General features: G+C 48.8%; 1 protein-coding gene across 1 annotated transcript; it reads right to left on the bottom strand.

Moving 5' to 3' along the window:
• Nucleotides 1-454: 454 nt before the first annotated feature.
• Nucleotides 455-7,086, bottom strand: CGA (glycoprotein hormones, alpha polypeptide). The gene is made up of 4 exons (XM_064169309.1): nucleotides 7,019-7,086; nucleotides 3,993-4,099; nucleotides 1,798-1,982; nucleotides 455-798 (listed from the first exon to the last, which is right to left on the bottom strand). Exons 2-4 carry the CDS (start codon nucleotides 4,090-4,092, stop codon nucleotides 721-723), a joined length of 363 nt encoding a protein of 120 aa, XP_064025379.1. The 5' UTR covers nucleotides 4,093-4,099; nucleotides 7,019-7,086; the 3' UTR covers nucleotides 455-720.
• Between the last annotated feature and the right edge of the window lie 7,404 nt (nucleotides 7,087-14,490).

Below are 14,490 nucleotides of genomic sequence, written 5' to 3'. Positions count from 1 at the left end.
CCTTCTCTGCTCCAGACTCAACAGCCTCAGGGCACTCAGGCACAGGGGAGATGCTCAAGGCCCTCACTCATCCTGCTGGCTCTCTGCTGGACTCTCTCCAGCAGGTCCCTGTCTCTCCTGAACTGGGGAGACCAAACCTGGACACAGCATTGCAGGTGTGGTCTCAGCAGGGCAGAGCAGAGGTGGAGCAGAACCTCCCTAGCCCTGCTGGCCACACTTTTCCTAATGCCCCTCAGGTTGTCATTGGCTCTCTTGGCCACAAGGGCACATTGCTGGCCCTGTGAATGTGGGGAAATTATTGCTTCTTTTACTGTCCACTTTCCTATCTCTCCCTTCCTCTTTCCCTTCCTCTCTCGTTATAAAAAAAAATAACTGAGGCAGAATCTTCCTTTTTTTCCCTTTTGTTCTGAACCTCTGAACCATGAAATCATCATTTTTCCTGGAGAAACACTGGTGACTTAACTGACAGTTTATTTTCAAAGCAGACCAAGCATTCTGTTGTCATGCAAGTGCTGTATTTTATCCCTAATGGAAAGAAGGAAACTCACTTAAATGCAGGAAGCAGCAAAGAGGAAACAAAACAATCATCCATCTTACTCATAGGCTCTTCCCAGCACCTTGACCAGCGAACAAGACTCTGCACAGTGCTGCTGCAAAGGCTGAAACACCCCAAATATTCCATTCACTGTTGTCCTTGGTCATTAAGAAAGGGACCGGCCTTTAGGATTTATGATAGTAGCAGGTACTGCAGTGACAATCTGTGTGGTTCTCTATCTTCACATTGTCCTTAAGGGTAATCTTAAAAGGCACCAAAACAAAGGAAAGAAAAGGACAAGACACAAAACACATTGTTAGAATTAGCTCCACAGTAACCCCAGCATCCTCACATTCATGACATTCAACAAGGCCAAGTGTAAGGTCCTGCACCTGGGTCAGTGCAATCCCAAGCACAATTCCAGGCTGGTTAGGGAATGGCTGAGAGCAGCCCTGAGGAAAAGGACCTGGGGGTCTGGGGTGATGAAAAGCTCAACAGGAGCCTGCAGTGTGAGCACAGCCCAGACAGCAACCCTGTGCTGGGCTGCAGCAAGAGCAGTGTGGGCAGCAGGGCAAGAGAGTGGATTCCTCCCCTTTACTCTGCTCTGCTGAGACCCCACCTGGAGTACTGTGTACAGTTCTGGAGCCCTCAGCACAAGAAGGACATGGAACTGTTTGAGCCAGTCCAGAAGAGGCCACCAAGATGCTGAGAGGGCTGCAGCAGCTCTGCTGAGGACAGGCTGAGAGAGTTTGGGCTCTGCAGCCTGCAGAAGAGAAGGCTCCAAAGAGACCTTGGAGTGGCCTTGCAGGATCTGAAGGGTCCTCCAGGAGGGCTGGGGAAGGACTACTGACAAGGTCTTGCAATGACAGGACAAGGAGGAATGGGTTTAAATTGGCAGAGGGGAGATTGAAACTGGATGTTAGGAAGAAGTTGTTTGCAGTGAGGGTGGTGAGACAGTGCCACAGGTTGCCCAGGGAGGTTGTGGAGCACAGAAGCACAGAATGGGATCTTTGATGTGATTCTGTGCTTCACAACCTCCCTGGAGGTGTTCAGGACCAGGTTGGATGAGTCCTTGAGCTGCCTGTTCTAGTGGGAGGTGTCCCTGCCTATGGAGGTGGGTTGGAACTTCAGGATCTTTGAGATCACTTCCAACCTCAACCATTCTATCATTCTATGAAAACCATATTTTTCTTCCCATTCTCTGCTGCAGCTAAACACTGCAGCCTAAAAGAAGCCTCAGGAGGTGTCACTCACAGGCTCACCTTGGTAAAAGCCTTGGCCACACAGCACGTTGCTTCCGACGTGATGTTCTTCGGGACGAGCATGGTCTTCTTGGATCTCATTGGGGTGGGGTAGGCCCGAGAGAAACAGCACCCAGTGCACTGGTAAATGGGAGCTCCTGGCTTGGAAAAGAATCTGTTCTCCCCTAGCTTGCACTCTGGACAGCCTGCCAGAAGAAAACAAGGAAGAGGCTTTTACTTGGCCTCCAGCTCTATTTCCATCTTCCAAAAGAAAGGGAAAGTGCAGGCGGCAAGAGGAAGCACCAGCTGCATCCTGCTGCTTGACAGCTGCAGAACAGGACAGGACAGACATCAAACTTCCCCTTCAGAGTCCTTCACCTCTGCAACATGCACCACCTGTAGAACTAGGCTGAGGCTTCCTAGGCAAGGCACAGGCATGGCTGAACCTGTAAGGGTTTCCTTTTCTATCTCCTTGGCAGCTGTGGGAGGGTTTCTGTACATCAACTGCATTATCTGTCCCTAGAAAACCTCCTCCTACCTCTAGATAGTTCCATAGCACCAGGAGGATTTGCAGTGCTCCTTACACACTGCCTGTTTTCAGGCAAGACTCTGGATAACAAGAGCTTTAAGAAAGATCCCAAGATCAATGTAGCTCACCTTTGTCTACAATCAGCCTGAGGCTGAATCAAAAAAAAAGAAGCCACAACCTCCAAAACACTGCCAAACCTTTCCTAATAGCACAGAAATCCTGCACCACCAACCTCCCATACCCTGGGATCCACAGAGGAGACAATATTCTGCATGAGTTCTGCTAGTTTTGATGTTATGTTGCCATTTAGATCTCAGGGGTACAAGGAACCAAAATGCTTTCATCTGATATTCTTTGGAGGATTAAGATCCCCCCAGGTCAACATGAGGACCTGGGAGACTCTTGACCTGGAGATATCAAGTTTAGAGAAGAATCAAGAAGCATGCTCCTAGCAAATTACCTTCATTTATGATGCCATCATCTCTTAAAGTTAATAAACCTTCATCACTCTTCCCACAGGATTCCTGCTCATGGATTGGATGAGTACTGCTCTGCTGGATAAAGCACTGCTGGACCAAAAGGGCCCAAAGGGAGTTCAATGCAGCTGGCAGCCAGGCACAAATGGTGTCCCCCCAGGGCCCAGTGTTGGGACCACTTCTGTTTAACATCTTTATTGATGGTCTTGATGGAGACACAGAGTGTGTCAGCAGTGAACTCCCAGATGGCACCAAGTGAGGTGGCAGTGTAGATCTGGCAGAAGGATAGAGAGGCTTTACAGAGGGACTTGGATATGTTGGATCCATGGCCAATGTTAATGAGATGAGCTTCAACAAGGCCAAATGACAGATCCTGCACTTGGGGCACAGCAACCCCAAGCAACACTACAGGCTTGGGGCAGTGTGGCTGGAAAGCTGCATGGCAGAAGGGGACTTGGAGGCTGTAATGGACAAGCAGCTGGATAGCAGCCAGCAGTGTGCCCAGGTGGCCAAGAAAGCCAATGGCATCCTGGCTGGGGTTAGAAATGCTGTGGCCAGCAGCAACAGGGAGGGGATTGTGCCCTTGGACTCTGCTCTGCTGAGGTCACACCTTGAGTATTGTGTTCAGCTTTGGGCACCTCAATGCAAGAGAGCTGTGGAGGTGCTGGAGGCAGTGCAGAGGAGAACAAGGAAGCTGGGGAAGGGCCTGGAGAATAAATCTGATAAGGAGAGACTGAGGGAGCTGGGGCTGGTTAGTGTGGAACAGAGGAGGCTGAGGGCAGAGCTCATTGCTGTCTGCAGCTACCTGCAAGGAGGTTGTGGAGAGGTTGGTGCTGGGCTCTGCTCACAGGGAATTAGAGATAGAACTAGCGGGAATAGTCTCAGGCTGTGACTGGGTGGGTTTAGATTGGATGTTGGGAAAAAGCTTTTCATGGAGAAAGTGGTCAGGGAGTAGAATGAGCTGCCCAGGGAGGTGGTGGAGTCACCCAGCCTGGATGTGTTTAAGGGTGGTTTGGCTGTGGTGCTTGGGGCTATGGTTTAGGATGCACCTTGTAGAGCAGGGTTCTGGGTTGGACTTGGTGATCCTGAGGGGCTTTGCCAGCTGTGAAATGCAGCTGAACAATGAGATCTGTGACCCCAGCTGTAAAGTATGTGAAAGTGCAATGAACACTGTTTAGAGTAAGTGCCTCTGAGCTCTGGAGGCAGCTTACCTTGCATGAGAAACTCTCCGTCCGGGAAGGCATGGAGGAGGTGAAGAAGCACAGAGAGAGCAGTCAGAGTGACAGCTGCGTACTTCCCGCAGCAGTCCATCAGCCCTCTGCAAACACAAACACAGGCATCTTTGAAGACTTAGAGGGGACCCAATCAAGGTTTATCAGTATCTGAGGGCTGGGGGTCAAGAAGGAGGGGACAAACTCTTCTCAGTTGAGCCCTGGGATAGGACAAGGGGCAAGGGATGGAAACTGCAGCACAGGAACTTCCACCTCAACATGAGCAAGAACTTCTTGAGTGTAAGGGTGACAGAGCACTGGCACAGGCTGCCCAGAGAGGCTGTGGAGTCTCCTTCTCTGGAGCCTTTCCAACCCTGTCTGGATGTGTTCCTGTGTGCCCTGTGCTGGATTCTCTGCTCCTGCTCTGGCAGAGGGGCTAGGCTGCAAGATCTCCAGAGGTCACTTCCAACCCCTAACAAGGAGGAATGTTTAGTTTGAAAAAGAGGATGCTGAGGGCAGACTTCATTGCTGTCAATGACTACCTGAAGGGAATAGTGGAGAGGCTGCTGCTGGTCTCTTCTCACAGGGAGTTGGAGACAGAACAAGGGGGAATGGCCTCAAGCTGAGGCTGGGAAGGTTTAGATTGGACATTAGGAAGAAGTTTTTCACAGGGAGAGTGGTCAGGGACTGGAATGAGCTTCCCAGGGAGTGGTGGAATCACCAGCCTGGATGTGCTTAAGGGTGGTTTGGATGTGGTGCTTAGGGTGATGGTTTAAGGTGAATCTTGCAGAGCAGGGTTCCAGGTTGGAGTTGCTGATCCTGAGGGGCTTTGCCAACCTGCATAGTTCTGTGATTCTGTGATCCTGTGATCCTGCAGAGGACTGCTTTGCACTGAGTGCAGCAGCAGTGTCTTGGCTGCACACTGACACAGCATTCAGTGCAAGCAACAGAGGCAAATTAGAACCAGGACTGGAGAGGGAAAATGCAGTGTACTGATCTGTATTTTATAGGCTCAGAAAATTGACTTCATCACAACAGCAAAAAAAAAGAAGTGCCTTTCTTTCCACATCTTTAACTATTTCATTTTCTTTCCCCCCCCAAATATTAACATAAGCCACAGCACATAAACTTCACATGTCATAACTGTCTAATATTTATGGCAGACTGAATAAAGCCAGCAAATGCTTACAGAGGAGATGAAAGAGTCTGCAGAATCTGGGACATAGAAAGACTCATTTCAGAGAAAATCATTTCTCATCAGGACATCATTTCCTCTTCCTTATTTGTCCACACACTGAAGCAGCCTCAAGTTTTGCCAGGGGAGGTTTAGATTGGATATTAGAAAAAAGGTTTCTTTGCTGAAAGGGTTATCAAGCATTGGAGCAGGCTGCCTGGGGAAGTGGTCCAGTCACGATCCCTGGAGGTACTTAAAAGAAGTGTGTTTAGGGATGCAGCTCAGCAGTGAACTTGGCAGTGTTAGGTGAATAGAACAGAATAGAATAGAATAGAATAGAATAGAATAGAATAGAATAGAATAGAATAGAATAGAATAGAATAGAATAGAATCGACCAGGTTGGAAGAGACCTCCAAGCTCATCCAGTCCAATCTAGCACCCAGCCATACCCAGTCAACCAGACCATGGCACTAAGTGCCCCAGCCAGGCTTTGCTTCAACACCTCCCTGCTCTGGCAGGGGCTGTGGATTCGATGACCTCTTTGGGTCCTGTCCAATTCCTGACATCCTATGATCCTGTGATCCTTGTGGTCCCTTCCAACCCTGAGTGACTCTGTGACTCTGTTGGGCTTCATTTTGCTGCTGCATCAGCTTAGCTTTTGTTTTCTTGCAGCTCCTATTCACCAGACTATTTACCTACCTCCCCAGAAACATTACCCTATCATGTGGATCTCTCCACCTCTGCAGTCAGCCCCTGCCCCAGGCTCCCTCTGCAGCTGACAGCTTGTTTAGGTTGTGCCTGAACTCTTGCAACTGGATCTTTTGAAAGGTGCTATGTGTGACTTCACAGACCACCTGATTCCTTGGCTTTAAAAGCCTAAAGCTGTCACACAAAAGCACGATGTGCAAGAGGAAGCCCCAAGCCACCACCACTGATACATACATTTTAGATACTGAAAGGTAATGTGCTTAGCAAGTGAAAAAAAGGGAGGGGAGAGGAAGAAAAATCAATCCTTAACCACTTAAGGGCCTCTGTTCTTCCAGATACAGCAGTCAATGCTGCTAGTCCGTGACAAATATCCTCCTGGGATGGATGAAATTGTGACTCCAAATCCTACTACAAATGAGGCAGCAAGGAGAAGGGCAATAATGCCAGTGAGAAAGCGACTGACTGCGAGAGGTGGTGTAGAGGCCATTTAAGCATGCTGTACTGCTCAGAGAAGGCACTGCCAACCCTAACCAGGAGAGATGGTAGAAAACCAAGTATCATTAAATGAAGACAGCTTCCCCACAATGGAAAAATATTTCGTTGTAGATATTGTTCCTATGCAGCAGAATCCCTGTCAGGACTGCTGCAATGATGCAAACGTTTGCTTAATGCCTGCTTGCATCTGGAGAGAGAAGCAAACCTGAGGTGGTCCAAGCAGTGAAGCCACTTGCCTCATATCCCTGGCAGAAAGGGAACTTGGAGCACTGGGATGTGTGCAAAGAGAGTATGGATCAGCAGAAGGATGCTTTGTTGCTGCAGAGATCCCCCACGCGAGTCAGCAGGTGTCGTTTGATCGATTAAACAGGACCAGGACACAGGCATCAAAGGCAGCAGTTCACACAGCAGCAGGGCAAAGGCCCTACAGAGTAGCTTTGAAACTTGGAAACAAAATCAGGAGAGCCCTGTCCTTGCAGCCACCAGAAGATCATGCCCAGGCAGATGGAGCTAAGACCAAAGACAGGATGACAAGAACATGGCTCTTGCCTGACTGGGGCTAGCAAAGTGGGAAGACAGAAAGTTTATGAGCGAGATCAAAGTGTAATGTCCCTCTTTAACAATAACAAACATTTAGAAGTACATTACCTCTCTTGAGCAAGAAGAATGAAGCAGGCAGCTGAGCAACTGCAGGATGGTGTTTGAAGGTCCTTGATGCTTGGATGTATCCTCCTGAAAAGTCGCATCTGTCTTTTATACCAGTGAAGCCAGATCGTATTCCTCACCCACACCTAAGCCATAGGATCAACTGTGCATTTGATCTGATGATTAGACCTTACTTAATGTAATTACCACCCCAGCAGGCTGATCTTATCTTCAGCTTGACTTTCAGAAAGATTACTTCTGCTCTTTGTTTATATCGGGAAAGAAAGGTCAGCTGGAGAGCACAGACTCAGTGCTGGCTGAGCGTCCTGGGGGACTCAAACATCCAACATGCAGCCAGTCAGTGCAGTCCCAAGCACAGCTCCAGGCTGGGTGGGGAATGCCTGAGAGCAGCCCTGAGGAAAAGGACCAGGGGGGATTGCAGTGATTAAAAGCTCCACAGGAGCCTGCAGTGTGAGTGCAGCCCAGACACAACCCTGTGCTGGGTGCAGCAAGAGCAGTGTGGGCACAGGGCAAGGGAGGGGATTCTGCCCCTTGGCTCTGCTCTCCTCAGACCCCACCTGGAGTACTGTGTGCAGTTCTGGAGCCCCCAACACAAGCAGGACATGGAAGTGTTTGAGCCAGCCCAGAAGAGGCCACGAAGATGCTCAGAGGGCTGCAGCAGCTCTGCTGTGAGCACAGGCTGAGAGAGTTGGGGCTCTGCAGCCTGCAGGAGGTTTCGAGAAGACCTTGGAGTGGCCTTCCAGGATCTGAAAGGGCTCTACAGGAGGGCTGGGGAGGGACTATTGACAAGGTCTTGTAATGCCAGGACGAGGAGGAATGGGTTTAAAGTGTCAGAGGGGAGATTGAAACTGGCTGTTAGGAAGAAGTTGTTTGCAGTGAGAGTGGTGAGACACTGGCACAGGTTGCCCAGAGAGGTTGTGGAGCACAGAAGCACAGAATGTGATCAAAGAAGCACATTCTGTGCTTCTGTGCTCCACAACCTCCCTGGAGGTGTTCAAGGCCAGGCTGGATGAGTCCTTGAGTGACCTCTTCTAGTGGGAGGTGTCCCTGCCTATGGCAGGGGGTTGGAACTGGCTGAACTTTGAGGTCCCTTCCAACCTAAACCATTCTGATTCTAAGATTTGCTGCAGTTTTCAGTGAAGAGAATCTCCTTTAACAAGAGGAACAGCTACTTGGGCTTCCCAACACTTCTTCATCTGGAAAATAATATTAAAATACTAAACAAAACAAAAAAAATCTACAGCAATGGCATCATTTAAGCCAAGAACAAGAGAACAAAGGGCAGTGGAGATCTGTACCAACATCTAACAGAACAACCTCCATTTTAATCTGCTGCTCAGAGAATGAATGCATGGATTAATACAGACTTCAAGAAAGATAAGGTTTCTAGGAAGATCTTGGCTTGTTTCGAGGGTAAATGCAAGGCAGGAGCTGAAGAGGTGATGGAGGCAGTCAGAGGAGGGCAAGAAAGCTGGGGAAGGGCCTGGGGAATAAATGTGGTGAGGAGAGACTGAAGGACCTGGGGCTGGTTAGTGTGAAACAGAGGAGGCTGAGGGCAGAGCTCATGGCTGGCTGCAGCTACCTGAAAGGAGGTTGTGGAGAGGTTGGTGCTGGGCTCTGCTCACAGGGAATTAGGGATAGAACAAGAGGGAATGGCCTCAGGCTGTGACTGGGTGGGTTTAGATTGGATGTTAAGAAAAATGTTTTCATGGCAAGAGTGGACTGGAAGGAGCTGCCCAGGGAGGTGGTGGAGTCACCCAGCCTGGATGTGTTTAGGGGTGCTTTGGCTGTGGTGCCTGGGGCTATGGTTTAGGGTGCACCTTGCAGAGCAGGGCTCTGGGTTGGACTCGGTGATCCTGAGGGGCTTTGCCAACCTCAATGTTCCTGTGGCTCTGGGAAGTGCCAAACAGGAGTGGAGAATGCAATCATTGCTTGTTTTACTGCTAATGAAGACAGTCTTCTGGGTGTTGTGAAGCAGCACAAGCCATCCTGGGCTTGCTGCAGGACTGCAAGCTGGGATGGGAACGAAATAATAAGCAGGACAGAGCCAAGTTGGAGGCAATTTTCATCACTTTTGTTTGGAATGACAAGAAATATTAAGCTTCTGTCTTCCAGGGGACTGCTTCTGAGTAACTTGTGTTTACCAACAGCTTTCAAATCTCAGCCTTATGCTTTTGTTATTAAATGAAGCGAGATTGTAGGGAGCCTTTATTTTTAAGCTGTCTTTTATTAAACCAGCTCATATTGTTGGATAAAAAACCAACAAGCCAGGCAAGCTCTCAGGTGCAGAAATCCATCTTCAGTTTTGAAATAGAATCCAATTTCAAGCCAAGTGTAGGCTGGAGTTTAACTTTGTTACAGTTGAGCAAATAGAAGAGACAAAGGTGTCTGACACCTTGAAGCAGCTGGGGATGCCAGCGAAGGCAGAGGTGATAAGGTTGCCATAAAGGTGTCTGAAATAGCTAACAGAGTCTGGGGGTGCTGCTGTTAGGAGAAGAGAGTTGAGGGAAGGGACAGTGAGTGGCAGAAATCTGGACAGATGTGATTCACCACATCCAACTGTACAGGAAACCTTCTGGAAGGGGCTGGTTAGTGAATTGCCAACCAAAGCCTCATTTTTGTAGGAACACAAGAAGCTGTAAGGGTCTTTTTCACTACCACATCTTCAACAGTGACAAAACATAGGTGCCTCAAAAGCCATCTTACACCTCTGGATGTTTATGAGTTTCTGGAAGCTCTGCAAATCCCTAAAAGCAGAATCATGGAACCACAGAATGTCAGGTAGGATAGTGAGCAGTCCAAGCTCCTTACTCTGCCCTCTCACTGGTGAAAAGTAGGGGCACTGGAGAAGTATTAAGTCATCTTGAAACAAAAGAAATGTTTAAGGTTATTTCTGAGGAAATAATTTTTCCTTTTGAGGGTGACAGAAGCCTGGAAGAGGCTGCCCAGGGGGGCTGTGGAGTCTCCCTCTCTGGAGACCTCTAAGAGCTGCCTGGATGTGTTCCTGTGTGATCTGCTCTGGGTGATGCTGCTCTGACAGGGAGCTTGGGCTGAATGAGCTTTGGAGGTCCCTTCCAGCCCTTAACATTCTGTGATTGTCTGCACTGACTCTAAAGGCAGTATCCAACGAGTAGCTTACTTAGGTTCAGGCAGTTTAGTCCCTAAGTGAACTTCTGCCATCTGAAATGAATGTCCTTTAAGCTTCCAGGACTCGAAAACATTACAGGGCTTTCAGGAATGGCCTTATGAACCTCCCCATATGAGGACAGGCTGAGAGAGTTGGGGCTGTTTGGTCTGGAGAAGAGGAGGCTCCCAGGAGACCTTCCTGTGGCCTTCCAGTGTCTGAAGGGGGCTACAAGAAAGCTGGGGAGGGATTCACAGAATCTGATTCACAGAATCAGAGACTGGTCTGGGTTGAAAGGGACCTCCAAAGGTCATCCACTCCAACCCTCTGCATGGACATCCTCAACTAGATCAGGTTGCTCACAGTCCTCTCCAGCATCACTCCAGGTATGGGTCCACAATCATCTCCCCTGGGGAATCTCTTGCAGTGTTCCTGCAACCTCCTGCTGCAGAACCTGTTCTGACATCCAATCTCAATCTGCTCTGCTCGAGTTTGCAGCCATTGCCCTCGTTCTGTCCCTGCAGCCCTTTGCAAACAGTCTCTCTGCAGCCTTCTTGCAGCCCCTTCAGGCACTGGCAGGCTGCTCTTAGGTCTGCCCAGAGCCTCCTCTTCTGCAGGCTGCACACCCCCAGCTCCCTCAGCCTGTCTCTGTAGCAGAGCTGCTCTAAGCCCCTGAGCATTTTGGTGTCCCTCCTCTGTCCCTGCTCCATCAGCTCCATGTCCTTCCTGTGTTGAGGGCTCCAGAGCTGGACACTTCTCCAGGTGAGGTCTCAGCAGAGCAGAGAAAAATCTCTGCCATTATTTCAAATGCCACTGGAGCAGGACTTTTAAGATCAGCTATTAGTGCTCTCCTGCTTCAGCCAAACATTGATTATTCTGAGATAATAAGGCTTTCAGATGCTTTATTGCATCTAAATAATTGACTGTAAAGCCTCTCCTATTCTGAAACCACAGCATAAAGAGAGTTCACTAATACCTACCCTTTTTCTTTTATCCCTTCAGAAATATGTGTAATAATCATTATTTCACCAAAGAGAAGCAAAAATTGGGTCTCTGAACAGAAACTGTAAGAATACATATACCTCTCCTCTCCCCTATCCCCCCTTTTTCTTTTGCTGTAACTCATGAGGGTCAGAATGTCTAATCAGGGCATGTGATTTAAGCAACTTATGGTAATAACAGGATGGTGGCTTCTGTTCAGCTCTCTTTTCATGCTTCTCTTTTGGAATAGGCTTATTCTAAATCCAATTCCTTTGGGCAACATTAAAATAGGTAGTACTACAACTGTCACAGCATTGCAGGGCAGCAAACAGAGTGTCACCAATATGCCTGGTGGGTAACAAGTTGTGCATGGCACAGCAATGTGCCCCTGTGGCCAAGAAGGCCAATGGGATCCTGGAGTGCATTAAGAAGAGTGTGTCCAGCAGATCAAGGCAGGTTCTCCTCCACATCTACTCTGCCCTGGTAAGACCCTGTCTTGAGTACTGCCTTCAGTTTTGGGCTCTCCAGTTCAAGAGGGACAGGGATCTGCTGGAGAGAGTCCAGCAGAGGACTGTGAAGACGATGAGGGGACTGGAGGGCACTGCCTGATGAGGAGAGGCTGAGAGCCCTGGGGCTGCTTAATCTGGAGAAGAGAAGACTAAGAGGGGATTGAATCAATGTTTATAAAGATCTGAGGGCTGGGGGTCAGGAAGGGGGGACAGGCTCTGCTCACTGCTCCCTGGGATAGGACAAGCAGCAATGGATGGAAGCTGCAGCACAGGAGGTTGCAGCTCAACACGAGCGGGAACTTCTTTACTGTAAGGGTCCCAGAGCCCTGGCACAGGCTGCCCAGAGAGGCTGTGGAGTCTCCTTCTCTAGAGACTTTCAAAGCCTGTCTGGATGTGTTCCTGTGTGACCTGAGCTAGATCTAGTATGGTCCTGCTCTGGCAGGGGGATTGGACTCAATGACCTCTTTGGGTCCCTCCCAACCCCTCAAATCCTGTGAGCCTGTGATCAATGTTCAGGTTTGACCTGAAAACTTTACAGATTGGATTTCAATATTCTTTTCCTCTGCTTTTAATTAATAAATGTAACTACACCTTATAGAATGAGTAAACAGTTCACAAGGGCAGAAGGGACTATTCCTGCTACATAGAACATTGCTGAGTTGATGTGTCTAGAGAAGAGCCAGGAGGATGATCAGAGGACTGAAGCTGCTCTGCTATGAGGACAGGCTGGGAGAGTTGGGGCTGTTCAGTCTGGAGAAGAGAAGGCTCCCAGGAGACCTTCTTGTGGCCTTCCAGTATCTGAAGAGGACTACAAGAAAGCTGGGGAGGGACTTTTTAAGGTGTAAGGTAGTGATAGGACTGGGGGGAATGGATCCAAGCTAGAGGAGGGGAGATTAAGATTAGACATTAGGAAGAAGTTCTTCATCATGAGTGTGGTGAGAGATTGGAACAGGTTGTCCAGGGAGGTGGTGGAAGCCTCATCCCTGGATGTTACTTTTTAAGGCCAGGCTGGATGTGGCTGTGAGCAACCTGCTCACAGTGTGAGGTGTCCCTACCCATGGCAGGGGGGTTGGAACTGAATGATCCTTGGGGTCCTTTCCAAGCCTGACAATTCTGTGAAGTAACCAGGCCTGTGAGATTCCTGCACCAGTAAATGCTTATTATCACAGCAGTAAACCACCAGACTGGACAGGCTACTGATCAAACTGATTATGCCAATGAACATGTCCCTGCAAGGCCACGAGAGATGGATGATGTATCCTCACTTTAAACATACTTCAGTATTTACTTCTTTAATGAAAGAACAGACCAGAATTAGTTACCACAGGCATGGATCATGGCATGTCAGATTTAGATGTGGTAAGTGAAGTGAAAAGCCTACTCCTACAGTGCAGCTAAAACAAAGGGGCCTGATCAATAATGCAGAACAGCTCATTTATACAACTGGCAATTTCAGTAACTCTCATTACCTGACACAGAAATAATTGTGCAGACAATCAGCTATCATCTTTCTGTAGCCCCAAATCTGAGCACTTTCCTAAGCCCTCTGTATCACCTCTTCTGTCAGCAGAGATTTCTGCTCTCTCCTGTTTCATGGAGCTGTATTTCTTGCTTTCTACCAGAAGGACCTGCTTCAATTAATCAACCTCCAACCGAATCGTTGCAAGCAAGAAGGAACTTACAATGCTTACAGTAAAATTCACTTACATAGAAAGGTAGCTGGAAAAGGGATTTTGAAGAGAAAGAGACTATTTCCTTACCAGCCTGCAGTTACCTTCACTTACAGAGGAACTAAGCCATCAAGTCGTTCAGCTGAACACACAAAAGTCACCCTGCTTGCAACCTCTACTGTAGCAGCACCTAAGGAACCTGCAACCTGTTCCAAGCTCTCACCACCCTCATGCTGAAAAACTTCTTCCTAACATCCAGTCTGAATCCACCCATTTCCAGCTTTGTTCCATTCTCCCCAGTCCTGTCCCTACCTGACAGCCTAAAATGTCCCTCCCCAGCTTTCTTGTAGCCCCCTGAAGATACTGAAAGGTGACAATAAGGTCACCTCGGAGCCTTTTCCTCTCCAGACTGAACAACCCAAACTCCCTCAGTCTCTCCTCACAGCAGAGCAGCTCCAGCCCTCTGACCACCCATGTGGCCTTCTCTGGACACCTTCCAGCACTTCCAGATCTCTCTTGTCCCAGGGGCTCCAGAACTGGATGCAGTACTCCAGGTGGGGTCTCAGCAGAGCAGAGCAGAGGGGGAGGATCACTTCCCTGGCCCTGCTGCCCACACTGCTCCTGCTGCAGCCCAGGCTCTGTTTGCTCTCTGGGCTGCAAGTGCACACTGCTGGCTCATGTTGAGCTTCTCCTCCACCAGCAGCCCTAAGTCCCTCACCTCAGGGCTGCTCTCAAGCCTGTCACTGCCCAGCCTATATTGGTGCTTGGGATTGCCTTGACCCATGTTTCATGTGCAGAGAAATAGAGGCAGCAATGCTCTTGGGGTCGTTTTCAGCCCTGCTACCAATAGAAGTGTGCTAAAAAGAGCTATACGAAGCAAATCATGAATTAGGAACTCACAGGCATAAAATCAGTAGTCCTCAGAGCACAACTTAACAGAGCTGCTCTGAGCAAATTGGCAAGAGAGAACACTGTGAGCAACAAGTTCAGTTTCTTGGAGTGCACAGCAGAGACCTCTGTGCTTACCCTTCAATTTACATTAAGAGTTACTCATTCTGCTGTCTGCAAACTACCAGGAGGCCACAAGACAGCTGGGTGGTGGTCTAGTAAATGCTGGCAAGAAGTTTAAACCCTATGCACATGATTCCCCCCCAACACTGAACCCACTCC

The sequence above is a fragment of the Pogoniulus pusillus genome, chromosome 31, assembly GCF_015220805.1.
Source record: "Pogoniulus pusillus isolate bPogPus1 chromosome 31, bPogPus1.pri, whole genome shotgun sequence".
Classification (NCBI taxonomy): domain Eukaryota; kingdom Metazoa; phylum Chordata; class Aves; order Piciformes; family Lybiidae; genus Pogoniulus; species Pogoniulus pusillus.
The sequence above is the reverse complement of the archived record's forward strand: the minus strand, read 5'-3'. Positions and strand labels throughout refer to the sequence as shown.

Excerpts from the sequence above, each read along its gene's own strand:
- CGA (XM_064169309.1), bottom strand. The coding sequence starts at position 4,092 with ATGGACTGCTGCGGGAAGTACGCAGCTGTCACTCTGACTGCTCTCTCT. Across the intron at positions 1,983-3,992 it reads CGGAGAGTTTCTCATGCAAG|GCTGTCCAGAGTGCAAGCTA; the intron begins GTAAGCTGCCTC and ends TTCTTCTGGCAG. Across the intron at positions 799-1,797 it reads TGGCCAAGGCTTTTACCAAG|ATTACCCTTAAGGACAATGT; the intron begins GTGAGCCTGTGA and ends GTGCCTTTTAAG.